General features: G+C 33.4%; 1 protein-coding gene across 11 annotated transcripts; it reads right to left on the reverse strand.

Moving 5' to 3' along the window:
- Positions 1-1,657: 1,657 nt before the first annotated feature.
- LOC103494904 (3-ketoacyl CoA thiolase 1, peroxisomal-like) lies at positions 1,658-14,435 on the reverse strand. Of its 11 annotated transcripts, none has more exons than XR_007819877.1 (18): positions 14,101-14,199; positions 13,862-13,944; positions 13,694-13,778; positions 12,784-12,910; positions 12,426-12,524; positions 12,255-12,322; positions 12,067-12,174; positions 11,591-11,668; positions 11,368-11,500; positions 11,190-11,286; positions 10,485-10,608; positions 10,130-10,238; positions 9,628-9,711; positions 9,397-9,486; positions 7,841-7,931; positions 2,484-2,544; positions 2,349-2,366; positions 1,658-2,265 (listed from the first exon to the last, which is right to left on the reverse strand). XR_007819877.1 is itself a non-coding variant. In XM_051083097.1 (15 exons), the coding sequence occupies exons 1-14, from the start codon at positions 14,179-14,181 to the stop codon at positions 9,404-9,406; spliced, it is 1,359 nt and encodes a 452-aa protein (XP_050939054.1). In that variant the 5' UTR covers positions 14,182-14,199; the 3' UTR covers positions 7,599-7,868; positions 9,397-9,403. The 11 variants fall into 11 exon arrangements, 5 of the variants coding, with proteins under 5 accessions (XP_050939054.1, XP_050939055.1, XP_050939053.1 ...); XR_007819876.1 differs by having other exon boundaries at positions 1,658-1,822; positions 1,910-2,265; positions 2,349-2,544; XR_007819878.1 differs by having other exon boundaries at positions 2,349-2,544; positions 7,841-7,868.
- Positions 14,436-15,610: the final 1,175 nt, after the last annotated feature.

A 15,610-nucleotide genomic window follows, 5' to 3' on the forward strand; every position in this document is an offset into this window, starting at 1 on the left:
GTTGATTCGAACTAAAGTCCCACTGTCAAAGCTAATGATAAAGGGAAAGTTATGTTGCATGAAAACCAGATGCAACAATGTATCTTTGTTGCCTCCCACCCTGTGAAACCCTAAAATTCTTAGATCTTTGGAACTTGTTAAGATTTGGCAAAGATAAGAGAAAATGTGAGCAAGGGAGGAAAAGTTTGAAAAATTAGCTAAGTGTCGAAAGGAAGAAGTTTTAGGTGTTTAGAGGTTAGATGGGCGGCCAAAATGACATTAAATAACCATTAAATGACACTCATGAGACGATAAAATATGGGTTGAAAACCTCTAAGCTAGGCATTTATAGCATGTGCTAGGCAACCAAAACCATGAAAAATAACGTCTAAGGAAAAGTCTAGGCGTTTTAGATGATTTGGAAACATTAGACTTGCTAGGCGAGAAGGATGATTTAAAGGTTAGCATAGGTGTTGACGACTAGGTGAAAAAGACTATGTGCTTGGTGAGATGACCTAAGAAGTTAACAAGCATAAGTTTGGCGGCCAAGGCTACACGAGGAAAGCTTGATTGTGAAAGGGCATGTGGCTATAGAGATTAGTAGGCAAGGTAATTGACAAGGTTAAGTATTTAAGAATAGCACGGGAGAAAGGCTATAGAGGTTAGTTGGGCATCTTGACAAGGCTAGGCGTTTTGAGCAAGCTACGTGGCAAACTAGTGGCAATCGGTTTAAATTTTATCCAGGTGTCTTAAGTAAATTCCATACATTTTGTTGCGAAAGTGGAGGTGGATAGATGCAGGAGGTGGAATAAGGAGATTAAGAGGTGATTTACCAAGCTGGAGCTGTCATTCCAAATTCATGCAAAGTTTTCCTATAAGTAGGGAACTTCAGACATAAGTTTCTCACAATTCATTTGTGCAAATTACTCCAAATCACTCTCAAAAGACTAGAATTTGTGTCTAGTTCATAGAACCAGGTTGTTGTAGAATTTGGAGGCGAGAAGATTGGCGTTTAAGATAAAAGAAGGTGAGAAGACTATTTTGCTATTTTTGGAAATTTTAAGGAAGGTTTTGGATATTTTCTTGACCAAAGGATTAATTAAAGAATGAATGTAATATTTTCAGGTCAAGGAGCCATAACTACAGTAAGTGACACATTGATTTAAAAGTTATTTATAAAGCATGATTTCCAAATTATTGTTTATACTACAAGGATCTAGGTTATTCTCGATGTCGTCGCATATCAGCACAAATAGGAAAGCACATTAGCCTAGGCTATGTCGACGTCTAAAACTTCGTTGGCCAGAACGTTGGAAATACTGCATCGAGAGAACTTTTTCTTACCTGTTAAGGGACAATGTCGAAATAAATGCATCCCCGACACAATTCATGCTGACGTATGATGCACATTGGCAATGAATTATACTTGACATGTTCTCTATGCATTGGGATTAAACTAATTCTGACACAACATCGGGAAAAGGATCCCCGACGTATTTTCCATAACATCGGGGAAAATCCCTACCTTGTCGTAGCGTATGCCTCAGGATTAATTTTTTTTTTGTTGTTGTTATTTTTATTTTATTATTATTTTTTATTATTTTTTATGTTATTCTTGAGCTATTGTTTTCGGTTCCGCTTTGAAAGGCAACAAATTAACAAAATTTATAACAAACTATTAAAATAAAAATTTGCAGTTCATAAATAAAAATACTTCATCTAAATGTCTAATAACAATTACAATTAATATTGTTCAGATTGTTCAAAAGGAATACATTAAAACAATAAAACTACATCAACCTCTCCTAAAACCTCGACCATGCAAAAAGAAAGGTTTCTAAGCCTACAAATAACATAAAAGTACAGTTAGATATATATCATACATGAGAAATTAATCGAATTAAAAGTTGAAAAATATGTACCCAAGCACCTTTATGGTCCTCTTTATGTCCAACTCATCTCCTCGATCATCTTCCTCATCTCCTTCATTTAATGAGTAGTCTCGATCATTTGTTAGTCATGCTCCTCTTCCCTTATTCGTTGTTCTTCAATTAGACAGTTAGCATTTTCAAGGCTAGCCTTTAGTTTGCTAATCTCTCTGGAGCGCATCTCATGATAAGAAGAGGAATAACTGGAAGTAGTACTCTTCCGAGACTTGGGCATAGGGCCCCAACCAAGACCTTTTAAGTAGCCCGATCGACTACCGAAGACGATCTCGCATATGTCATCTCCAAAGAGTGATTGCGAATCCTTTGGGTGGGCTAGGACTGAAGTTCAAATATTCAACTTTGCACCATACAAGTTGTAAGTTATGAAATGACAATTAAAAGTATAAAGTACAATTGAAAAGTTTAATTTTATAAACTTACATGGGCATCCACTGCCACCTGTGAAACGAACTCATCAGTCCTACTGGCGTGTATTTCTCTAAACAACTCAACACAGTCTACTAGACGACTGCGTTCTTCAACAAGATTGTGTTGTCATTTGAAGGAACGACTTACATTCGCTTTTGCGGTCGTAAGGCCGTTGCACTCTAGCAGTCTTGTTGATCCTCAATTGCTCCTACATTCAAAAAATCAAAATATTAATTAAGATATATAAATCACCTGGAATTGGGAGGTCATGTAATGATCGCAAAGGAAATGTCAATCTTCCACACGATTCACCAATCTCATTAGTGGGTTTGCAAGTACTTCTTCAGGGTCGTTGAACTGCTTGAAATATCAGTGGTTTTCTCCCCTAAATTCCTTCCACGTGCTGAGCGTTTGATGCTCAACAAAACGAGTAAGAGTTTGATCACCGAAATCAAGCTCGAACCAGTGTTATAAAAGAAAAATACATAAGGAATAGTTTTCTACATATATAAGGAGTTACGTACATGTTGAGTATTTTACTAACTTACCTACAGCCCGTCCTTGACGACCTCAATGTACTCTGGAGGTACATCGGCCTACTTGAGGACAGTGATCAGAAATGTGTTTCACATTAACACACCGATGGCTATGTTGAATCGAATGACATGTCGCATTAACACACAGGTTACCATATGCCAAGAATTCATTAACTATTCACAACAAGACTGCATATAACTGAAAGAACTGATCCGTAAGAGAATCATATGTACGCACACCAAAAGTCCATAACTCTTTCATTTCCTCAATCAATGGTATGGGATACACATCAATTTTCCTACTAAGAGATCTTGGACTGGGAATGAGCAATGACATGAAGAAGTTTGGCTCTTTTATGCATTTTCAAGGTGACAAATTGTAGGAATTAACATTATAGGCCATATACTATACAAGGTACACATATGATTGAACAAATTATGTCCATCTAAGACTACAAATGGATTAAGTTCATCTAAAGCTAACCCCAAACGAACATTCCGTGAATCTAAAGCAAAATTGGGAAATTTAGAATCAAAATATTTTCGTCCTTCTGCATCAACTGGATGTCTCAACACATCCTCTCTTTCTACTCATTTATCCTTATATCATATTGTGTCAAATGAGTTTTCTTGCGATACAAACACATGTTGTAATCTTGGTACCAACGAAAAATGGCGTAATACCTTCTGCAATTTTTTTTCCTTTGTTATGACTAACCTTGTACCGAGATTCATCACAAGTTGGACAATGTTGTAAATCTCCAAACTCCTTATAATACAATACACAATCGTACTTACAAGCATGAATAGTCTCGTATCCTAGGCCCAAGTCATGCAATTTTCATTTGGCTTCGTATAACGAACTAGGGATATTGGCACTACACATTGGAAAAGCTGCTTTTAATATCTCCAACAACATGTCGAAGGACTTGTCACTCCAACCATTGAAAACCTTTACATGCATGATCTTAACCAAAAAATTTAGGGAGGAAATTTCAGAACATCCGAGGTATAACTCACTACATGCTTCATTTAATAAGTCTTGAAATATGTTTGTCGTCTCTTGTTCTACATCTACCCCACTATTCAACAACATGTCATTCTCCAAACCTTCCTTCATTTCTTCTACGTGTTCATTGGAGCTTGCAGATTATGAAGCATACCCAACATTTCATTTTCTTTAAAAAAGATGTTATTACTAGTTCCTTCATCAAAAGGGTTACTACTGCTAGCTCCTTCATCAAATCTTTGTATACCACTATGCAAATTCACGGGCTCTCCATAATACACCTATTCTATATAGAAGGGTGATATTCCAATTGTTAATAGATATCACTGCACATCCTCTAATGAGTCCCAATTTGAGTTCATAAATCTCTTGCATAGACACCTTGTTTATTAATAATTATCCGCGTGATACTTTGCAAGGTCTAAAAATTGGGACACTCCCTCTCTATACTCAACTGAGAACTTATTCTTAAGTTTCATCCAACCTTTGTCCATCGTGAAAAGTTCTAAAACATAAATAGGTTTTTTATTAGTCATATATTCCTCCTCTCAAATGCTCTAACTACCTTAAACTTACTCCATGAATACGCTGCCCAATCTCCCAACTTTACCAAAGTTAAGTTTAAAACTACGTCACACTTGCAATACCTAACACTTCCAATATACTTCATTAAAGCTACCTAGCTAAGAACCCCCAAAAGTACTAACAAATTAAAAACTAATTTTGAAAGGAAAAGGCTACCATAACTATAGGATAGCCATAAACACAATATCAAATTCAATATCAAATTCAAATTCATATTCTAAAATTCAAATTAAACACAATATCAAATTCAAATTAAATCACAATCTCAAATTCAATTTCAAATTTAATTTCAAATTCAATAAACAACTTCTCAATTCAATATAATCCCCCTCAAATTCGATATGACCTGCAAATCTCAACACATGCAAGTTATTTATAAATATCAAATTCAACATCAATGTCAATCTTAAATCCTAAAAATAATTCAAATATAATACTAAAATCTAAAACTAATTCAATACTAAAACCTGAAACTAATTCAATACTAAAACATAAAATTAATTCAAATCTAAATTCTAAAACTATCTCAAAATCTAAATTGTATAACAAATCCTAAAACTAATTAACTAAACTAAATCAATAAAGAACATGCAATACATGCATTTTTTTAATTTTAAAAAAAAACTTAGAAAATAAAACTTGATTGAGAGTGGTGATAGACAATTAGGTGACGAGGGAGGACGGCCGGTGGAGGAGACATCCGGTGGCTATGACGACGGACGACTGGTGGTGAACGCGGACGAATCTCCCTCTCTCTCTCTCTCGACAATCTCTCTTCTTCTTTTTCCTTTCGTTGCGTTCTGTGTTCTGTGAACATAGAACAAAAAACTTATAGGACTTTTCCCAAAGCACCTCAAAACGTCGAAAAACCCAACTTTCCCTAACGCCATAAAGTGGAATGTCGAGGTTAGTGCCAACCAATACCAACATTTTACCAATGGCATCAGTATTGGTTTAAACTACTCCGACGCCATGCATAGACGTCGGAGAATATTAACTATTTAAACTATTATTTTAATTTTCCACAATGCCATAAAGTGGAATGTCGAGGTTAATTAGTGTGAACGAATACCAACATTTCACTATTGATGTCAGTATTAGTTAGAACTATTCCTGATGTCATGCAGGGACGTTAAGGAATATTAAGCAATCTCGACGTTTACCTAATGGCGTCGGAAAGAGTTGAACAATTGAATTATCATTTAATTTTCCCCAACGCCTTCGACGTAGACGTTGGGGATGGTCGCAACCATACCTGACGTTCCTGCATAAATGTTGGGAAAAGTTCACAATATATTTTTAAAAAATCAATTTGGTGGAGCAATCTCGATAACTTTATTATGATGTCAGAATTGCTCGACTATACCGACGCCCCTTCGTATGCATCGGGAATGGTAGGACATTTTCGACGTACTCATTCCCAACATGGTTTGCAACGTCGGGAATCTTTCGATTTCTTGTAGTGTCAAAGACACGTTTTATGATAAATGATTGTTGGACTGATTTCTCAAACTATGCTATGTTTGAATGATTTATTGATCAACTATGAAAGCAAAAGAAATGTTTCAAGATTTTCAATATGTTTATCCTAGCCTGAATATTCCATGAGACCTATTGTATACATGTGGTTAACTCCATACTAATGGTAGAGTTGACGGATCTATAGTTTATGGGCCATCAGGAAAGGTATATTTTTATGCCTTAAAGGAGGAGGCTTACATTGAAAGTTGTTTCCTAATGACTATTCTGTCTCAGAACAAAGAGGTTTAATACTGCCTGTAGCTATGGATTATGTCTTCTAAAAGTTATGAAAATGTTAATTGTTTCAAGTATCATGTTATGAAATAAATGTTTATTCATAAATGTTATTTAAGCTTAAGTTTTATGACAAACTATTTACGAAAACTTGTTTTATGAAACTGTTGCTCGCTAAGTCTTTTAATTTACTCTTTCAAAATGTTTCCCCTCTTTCCAAGTACAGATTGTGAATCTCTGTGTGCTGAACTTACTACTGTCAGACCAATCAAGTTTTCAGTCATAAAAGGAAATGATTAATTAAAAATATCATCTTGTTTTATAAAAGTTTGTACTCCCATGTCTTATAAGTTTACATAGTATTTATAAAAGTTATTTAAAATGGGCTACATTCCAATTTTATAAGGAGAAGACTTCCGCTTGCAACTGTTTATGTTTTCGTGTTAAGGGTTAGTTGAAGTTGTTTTAGAGGAGAATGATTTCAGTTGACGTTACGCCACTTTTTGAGTCTAAGTAGGTGATCTGGGAGGGGGTGTGACAAGTGGTATCAGAGCAAAAGTTATTTCCTAAATCCTAGGGAACAGAAAAGTAAAGTTTAAATTGAATTTAAAATAAAATTTGATTGTAGACAAAGTATGTAAACAGCAATTGGAACACAATCTCGCCGAAAGCTATGTAAGTAAAAAATTTCATTTACTATTAAATGTTGAGCACGAACAAAAGAAAAATGTTTATCACTCACTTCTATGGAAAACCAAAACCAAAACACTAGAGGAAGATTAGAACTTATGGAGTAGACATGTTTAGGGGATCTATTTATCCCATAGAAGCCGAAGAATGGATGCATCGGGCGAGGGAATATTTCGAAATAATTGATTGTGAGGAAGACATAAAAGTTAAGTTAGTTGACACTATGTTTGTGGATGAAGCAAGGGAGTGGTGGTTTACGTCGAAAAAAGACTTAACTAAAGAAGGGGGACAGGACTGAGAGTTATTTCTAAATATGTTCAAAAGAGAATTTTGCTTTAAACACTGTAGGAAGATGAGATTGAAAGAAATGGAAGAAGGTAAACAAGAATTTGTAGGATCACACTCTTTGAGAGAGGTCAAATCAAAATTAGAAAGGAAAAGACAATGCTACAAGTGCAAAAAATTTCATTGGGGGAGATGTTCGTAGACGAGGTAGTATGTTTTTACTGTCATCAGAGAGGACACTTCAGGAATAATTGTTTGCCTTTCAAGTAAGATCAACAGATGGAAATAGGGATAGGGTCTGTAGCTCAGTCGGTTGGTCAAGAGGTAACAACAGAGATAAAAGGAAAAAAATAAACTTAGGTAGTTTGTCGAAAGAGGAGAATATGATATAAAAAATGTATGTTTGTTGTTTTTTTTTTTTTTTTCCTTTCTTAATCTTGTAAAATTTTTGTAAGATAATATGTAATACATACATAAAGGCTTGTGTATATAAATAAAAGGTGTGTTTGTAAAATAGGTGCTTCTTTGGTTAATAAAGTAAGATAGTTGTGCTAAGATTGGAAGTAAAGAATGATATGCATAAGCCATAAGTACATATAAACGTTTAAAGATGTCAATAATCACAGAAGATAAGAATGCCCCACCACTCAAAAAGAGGAAAGCCACATATGCCTACAACACCCATGGAAGAGGACCATACTTTAGGAACTGGAATCAAGTACGAGGCAACAACATCTAAGAATGATGAACAAAGTTATCAAGAAATGTTCCAAAATTTTATGGAATCTATGGAAACAATCCAAATCAAGTCTGATAAAAAGTATAGCATTGAAAGATTAAAAACTTTAGGTGCTACGGTATTTGAAGGATCTCTAGATCCAGCTGATGCAAAAGCATGCTTGATTTAATAAAAAAAACTAAAAGTTGAAGAAGTTACGTGGCTTAATACATGTCATATGTTTGATACATTTGATGTACTATAAATACACTTAGTATTCTTCACTGATACACTTGATACACTTGAAATCCAACTAACACTATTGATATACACTTGTATACTTGATTGATGTACTTGATAATGGTTAACTTTACTGTCATGCTAATATACTTTTCTGATATATTGTTGATGTATTTGATAATGATACACTGATTTATATCATTCATATATTTCACTAGTTTATACAATTGATACACTTGATAAAAAAGTTTATTATATATTTAACCATAACTACAATAAACTACAAAATTTTTAAAAGATGAAGATCAAATAGTAAGTATATCAATCAATTAATACATATAACATAAGTACATCAAAACCCAGTAAAACCAAAATAAAACTAATGTAAAAAAATAAAACAAAATCATTTGAAATCATATTCAACTCCAAAATTCACATAGATAAAAAAAACAAAGAACAATCACAAATGAAGTTAAATTCCTCGTATCAACAACCATTATATATCAAATTGCAATTAATGTACGATTAATATCCTAATACCATTGATATCTTAAAATCAAGATTAATACAATAGAAAAAAGAAGAATTCATGGACGTGCAATGACGGCAGGAAAAGGAAAAAAAAGAAGAAAACCTATAAATAAAACTTAAAAGTCGCTCAAATGTTGAAAAATACTAAGAAGAAAGAAATCAAATTCCTAAAAAAACCGCAGGAGGAAATCAGAATCAATAATGGACAAAATCAAAATTAAAAATCCATCTTCATATGAAATTTGAACGACTTGATAAATTATTTACAAATGAAGACGTCTTTGCTGATTTTAGAAACCAATTAAAATACCAATGAGGAAGAACAAGGGAAAACGAATTGCAGAAAACGTAAGAGAAAGGATGACTAGGGTTTAAAAAAAGTGGAAAAAAAATTACATTATTGAAGAGTAGTTTTGGAGATGATAACAATTTTAAGATGGAAAATACTTTATAAAGTGAGAATTTTACCATATTTGCATTATTTTAAAACCATATACCATATTTGTCATATACTACTCTAAAAAAGCTACCCACTGCAATTTCCCTTTTAATTTTCCATGAATTATTCTATCACTAATCAATAATTTGAAAAAAGAGATTGAAGCAAAACAAAAATACACTCGTTTTAGAGTGTGGAGAGTTGACAAAAATTGGTACATGAAGAGAAAAATCCGTGTATGACAGCCAAAAAATACTTGCAGCAAAACATACTTAAATTTTAGTGAAAGCTTGGCCTTGCATTGCAAAACTCATCAACGTAGTCACCTCTTTCAATCACAGCTGCAGCGCCCATCCCTGTGCCTGCATACATACACCACGGATTGTAATTCAAAGACGATTGACTCGACTCAACCCGACTGAATTGCTGAGGTCAACCTAAGGCTAAAGTCTAAATTCTCACTCCATTAGAACTAAAATGGCAGATCTCAGAGAGGTACATACCTATGCACATGGAGATCACCCCAAATCGGCTGTCCCTTCCTCGACGCTTCATTTCACTCAAGAGTGTTGCCACACATCGAGCACCTAGCACCAAACAAAGGAGAAAAAGACATTTATCATCACCATACTTATGGCGTGATTCTATTTTCCTGGTACTAATTAGAGCATAGCTTAGTAAATAAAATACCAAATACCTTAGAACCTTGTCATCATCAATGTAAATGTTCGGGTCAGGTGGGTTAACTCCAAATATGTTGAAATTTTATGGGTTAAGTTGGTTTACAAAATTTAATAACGGTGGTTCAGGTGAAAAAAGTTTAAAATGGAAACAATTGGGGGGTCTAAAAGATAGCTCATTCCAACCCCACTCAGCCCACAAACACTTTAGTCCTTATTTCAACAGCACTCAGTGAACGAACTTCAGTTTGGTAATAAACAGAGACAGAGATGGAGATGGAGATGGAGATGGAGATGGAGATTTAGATAGAGTACGAAAGAATACCAGTTGCGCCCAAAGGATGGCCCAGAGCAATTGCACCGCCATTAACATTCACCTTTTCAGTATCAAGCTTTAGTTTCTTACAGCAATACACATACTGAGATGCAAATGCCTGCAAACCCAAAAAATTGTGTGCATATTAAAATAAAACAAATAATAATAATAAACCACTTTTTTATAGATAATAAAATTTAATATACAATTTTGACAATGTTTCTAAAGGAGAATTAAGAAATGGGAAGGTTGTCCAACACATTCATTTCTAAAAACATATGTTATTTATCAAAGAAGACGTAAAAATGTTTGATTCTTATTTTCATTTTCTTAATCATTGAAAAACAATGAAAAGTAAAATTACCTCATTAATTTCAAAAAGGTCAATATCTTGGAGAGTAAGACCAGCAGATTTAACTGCCGCCGGAATTGCAACAGCTGGTCCAATTCCCATTACTGCCGGATCCACACCAACTACTGAAAAACTCCTGCACACACACATATTTTAAAATGTAGATCGAAGATATGGTAAAAAATAAATCTCATCCTTGGATTTCAATCATACTTATTTCCATTTGAAGATAGATATTCTCCACACTTTATACTTTTTCAATTGAAAAAGAAATGATAAAAGAGGTGGAACATACAAATGTTTCTTCGGGATTCAATCATTTTGAATGAACTTGCTTATAGTCCTTTTTTTCTTTTTTGTTTTTTTCTTCTCATGAAATCAAAAATTAAGCAATACAAAGAACGTATAAATATCAACATGGAGATATACGTAGTTCTAACAGTGTGTTAGCTATATTTATGGGGCAAAGGGAGAAAATTTTGATTAGAGAGAATTTTTCAGAATACAATACGGCCGAACTAGGTTAGAGAGTTTATATATTGCACTTCGCTAAACGGTCAGTGAGACCACTATACTAGGTTGTTCGTAGCACCACATACTGAATTCAAGGCATTCTATCATCTTTTTTCAGAAACAGTTCTCCCTAACACAAATTTAGGAACGCATAACAAACTCGCTTGTAGGTTTGTAGGTTTAATTGTAAGAGAATGGATGTACCTGAAGACACCAAGAATAGGAAGTCCCTTCTGAATAGCTAAGCTTCTTTTCATGAGAAGGACTGCAGCAGCTCCGTCACTAACTTGACTAGAGTTCCCTATAGAGAAAGCATTGATTTAAGCCATAATCCTACTGTCAACAAACATAATACCAATCCTAATTGTATGAAAGTAAAAACCTGCTGTTGTGCAGCCATTTTTCTTGAAAGCTGGCTTCAGCTTTGCCAAAATTTCCATGTTTGTGCTTGGCCGTATGCCATCATCGACAGATACAATCACGGGCTTCACAACACCAGATTTTGGGTCGATGATCTTTGGAGTATGGTGAAAAGTTTGTAAGTGACAAAGAAAACAAAATGAACACACAATATCTCATTATTAGAGAAGTCATTCTGCAATTACCTTCGTGTAAACAGGGATGATCTCATCTTTGAATTTGCCAGAGGCACTTGCTGCAGCAGCACGCCGATGCGATTCAACCTGTTGAAATCACTCCTATGTCAAATTATCACTAATGTTTAAGTTTAAAATGGTCATGTTAATGAACATGTCCCTTCCCTAAGCATTATGGTTGCAAGCAAGCCTTTGTGCTGTTAAGTGGGGGAACATCGTATTATTGCTAATCCAAGATGAAAGCACTGTCTAAGAAATGAACAAAAATTATTAAGAAATACTGTCAAGGATTTCATAACAAGTTCTTATTGCTTATAAAAACGGTATTACATGCATAAGCATTATTAAATTTGAAATGGTGAGTTACTGTTAGTGTTTATAGTATATAAGTTTAAAATCAACATTTATAGAATGATGTTTAAGGAGCTAAGTCGACCCAATTATATCAATAGACCCGAGTTAAGTGTTAAGTGCAGTGAACTTACAGCAGCTTGATCTTGCTCTTCCCTAGTCACACCGTATTGTTGGGCAACATTTTCAGAAGTGATGCCCATAGGAAGCATACAATCTCGAGCTTGTTGAATGCCATTTACCTGCCAACCACTTCAAGCAGTTAATACTTCAGGTAAATCAGATCAATCAAATTCATTGAAGGTTTTAAAAGTAAGTATACGTTGGGACTGTCGCTAACAGCAAATTCAATGTCATTAATACTCATGCACTCCAACCCAGCTCCAATACCTACAGTGAAAGACAGATCTTGTTAAGGTAAAGAACTCAACAATGTAATAACTTAACTCTGTTTTATTTTCCAATTTGGGTTCTTGAATTCAACTATCCTCACCAATATCATAGTAACCAACTTTGATGGCTGCAGCTACATCAGCAACTGCTTGAAGTCCCGACGAGCACTGTCGGTTGACAGTTCTTATGCTTACCGTATCTGATGCATCAAAAAAAGAAACATCCAAGTCGTAAGCCAAATGGTTGTGGAGGATGTGAATTGGGACTCACAAATCCCATAGAGATAAAGGGATCCCTCTATTCATGGTTCACTTTTAAGTTTTATAACATAACTCTCGTGATTTTAAACATTGGTCAAATGGAAAACACTCCAAGTTTGGGCCAAAAGTTATGAGAGAAATTGAAACTGTTTCTGTGGGATACAAAGGCAGAGAAAAGTGAAATATTATATATTATACCAGGGAAGCCAGCACAGAAAGCTGCCATCCTGCACTCAGAGGCTCTTATAGAGCCAGGAGCCAAAACTGTACCAACTACTATATCACCAACTTCAATCGGATTCAACTTTGTTTTCTCAATCACAGCCTGCATCAACAATCAATATTGTTTAGAGAATCTTGATTTTTTTTTTCAAGAGAGTTCTATGAACATAATCAAAAGAAACAAAGTTTGAAGTAGTTGGCAGAATATTGAATTGAAATCACAAAACATCGGCTATTGCTATTATTACAATAATCAAGCCCAATTTTGTCATGAAACGTCAATATTGATTAAGGAAATGATGGTGTAACGTCATAATACATTTTGTAACTAAAGTGGAAATACCTAAAAGTTGTAATTCATCAAAACACACATGCCCATCCACAAATTAAATTACTTTAGGAGTTCAGAGTTGAATAAATTTATGTGGCCACCTCAAATGGTGGCAACAAAGAACACCCACAGCCAAAGTGAGAGCTTAGTTTCTGTAAGTTGCAGGCATTTCCTCATATAAGGTCAGCAGTTCAATCTCCATCCAAAAATTATTATTTTAAAAAACTAAATAAGGAAAGAAATGGTGCGTTCTCAAAATTCACACATTGAAAAAAGTTCTTTTTCTTCAATTTCTTAATTAGAAAAAACCGCAAACATAAAAAGAAAAGGGATAATGATTGCTCATGAGTGTGAGTACAAATCTTCCTACGGACCACCATTCAAAAGTTTCTAGCTTCATAAAGATCTTGATGGTGGCTAGTAGGAGATTTCCAAGTAACTAATGGGAATGAGTTTAAGGGGTAAATAACACATATATGTGAAACTAAACAAGCCAATACAAAATTTAATACTTGAGAAGAATATAAAAAACATCAATGGATGAATTAATCATACCTTTAAAACAGATGCAAGAAGATCCTCCGCAGGAGTATCCTTGAAACCCCCTTTCTTTGCTCTGCATATTGCTGTACGATTTGCTCTGTTTTCAATTTATTTTAGTTTTTTCAGCAAAAGAATATCAGAATCAACAAAGAGCTAACAAAGAAACAATAAAAAACTTACGCTACAATGACAATATCATCCCCAAAAGCAGCAGTTCTATGGTAAGAATTTGAAGCACTTTCTCCAGCAGCACATACTGAAGTCTATCAGCACCGAAGTAAAAACAAGTTCATTCAGACACAAATTGAAAACTCAATAGGAAAGATAAAGAAACCCCAGTTCAAAAACGAAACAAAACCCTAAAATAGATATCTGGGAATCATAAATAGAAGAAGTACAAAATGGGTATTGAAACATACAGAAAGTGAAGCAGATCCAGAAGAAGAGCTGGGTTGCAAATGTTGAAGAAGAACCTTCTGTCTGTTGAGTGCCTTCTCCATTTTTCTTTCTATTTCGCTCTACAATGAAAGTTAATGGGTTAGATTCAAAATTCTTGAAGTTTGAATGAAGAGGAATATGGTAAATAAATAGAAGGAGAAGAAAATGAATGGAAGTTCAGCTTCACTTTACACATAGTTTCCCTGAGAAGACGCCAAAGTTTCGATGAAAAAGCCGCGAAATTAAGCTTTTGATTTCATCAGGATGATCACAGCCATTAAAGTGGGTAGTTACAAGATTCCTTTTTTTTTTGGTTTGTCTTCATTTCATTTTATTATTTTAATTTTTAAAGGCACGGGGTTGTTAGATTAGAACAGAAAGACGGAGGTTGGTAGAACGAAATAACATGAAAATTAGAAATGTTTTTTTAGTGCGATACAAGGTGGTGATTTTGAACGTCACTGACATACTTAAAGGGCCTTTGGGAGAAAGATTCGGTTATGAAAAATTAATATTATGATAAAATTAGTGTTACGATAAACCTAGTTTTATTCTAACATGTGTTTGGAGAAATGGTTTAAAAATATAGTTTTATGATAAGGTGTGTTTGAGGAAAAGAGTTATGTAGATAGAGTTATAATAGTGTTATGATAAAATATGTTTGGAAGAAGGTTACCAAGATAGTGTTATGAAATTTATTTTTTTATATATTTTTTTAAAAAATTGTATTTTATATAAAAATTTTGTATTTTAAATCAAATATACAAGTTTCGTATATTTAATTTACCAAATTGTTTTATTTCCGTAAAACAATTTTTAGTAATTTATTTAAATGTGACGTCCATTTTCAACCTTTTTAAACGAGATTGTTGTGTTCGAATAAATTATTAACTTTTTAAAAAATTTGTATTCTAAATCCAATACACAAATTTTGTATATCTAATCTACGAAATCGTCATTGTTTTCATAAAACAATTTGTCAAACATTTTTTAAGTAATTGTTATGTGAGAATAATATTTTAAAAAAATCATATTCTAAATTTAGTACACGAATTTCGTATATTTAATTTAACAAATTTGTCCTAGTTTTTGTAAAATTTTCAACTTTTTTGAAGTAATCAGATGAATAAATTACTGTTTTTTCTTTTAAAATAAAAATTATAATGAATTAATGAAGATATAAAAATAAGGAAGAAAAAAGACTACATTTCGAAAAAGTATGAGCATAATTTGGTAAAAAATTTTAGATTCAAAATTTAAATGAAATAAATCTTAAACCAAATCTCGCCATTAAATTGAATTTTTATAAAGAAGAGCCTTATACATTTAAAGTTTAAATAATTTTTAAAATATTTGTGATACATTTTTTAGGTTATTTAAGGATTAAAAAGTTATTTAATTTAATATTAAATCGTCTAATTTGATTTTGTTTTAATTTTTTATAAATTTAATAAAATTCATTTTATTAGAAATTCATTTAACTTAAATTTA

Source organism: Cucumis melo, chromosome 4 (assembly GCF_025177605.1).
Source record: "Cucumis melo cultivar AY chromosome 4, USDA_Cmelo_AY_1.0, whole genome shotgun sequence".
Lineage (NCBI taxonomy): Eukaryota > Viridiplantae > Streptophyta > Magnoliopsida > Cucurbitales > Cucurbitaceae > Cucumis > Cucumis melo.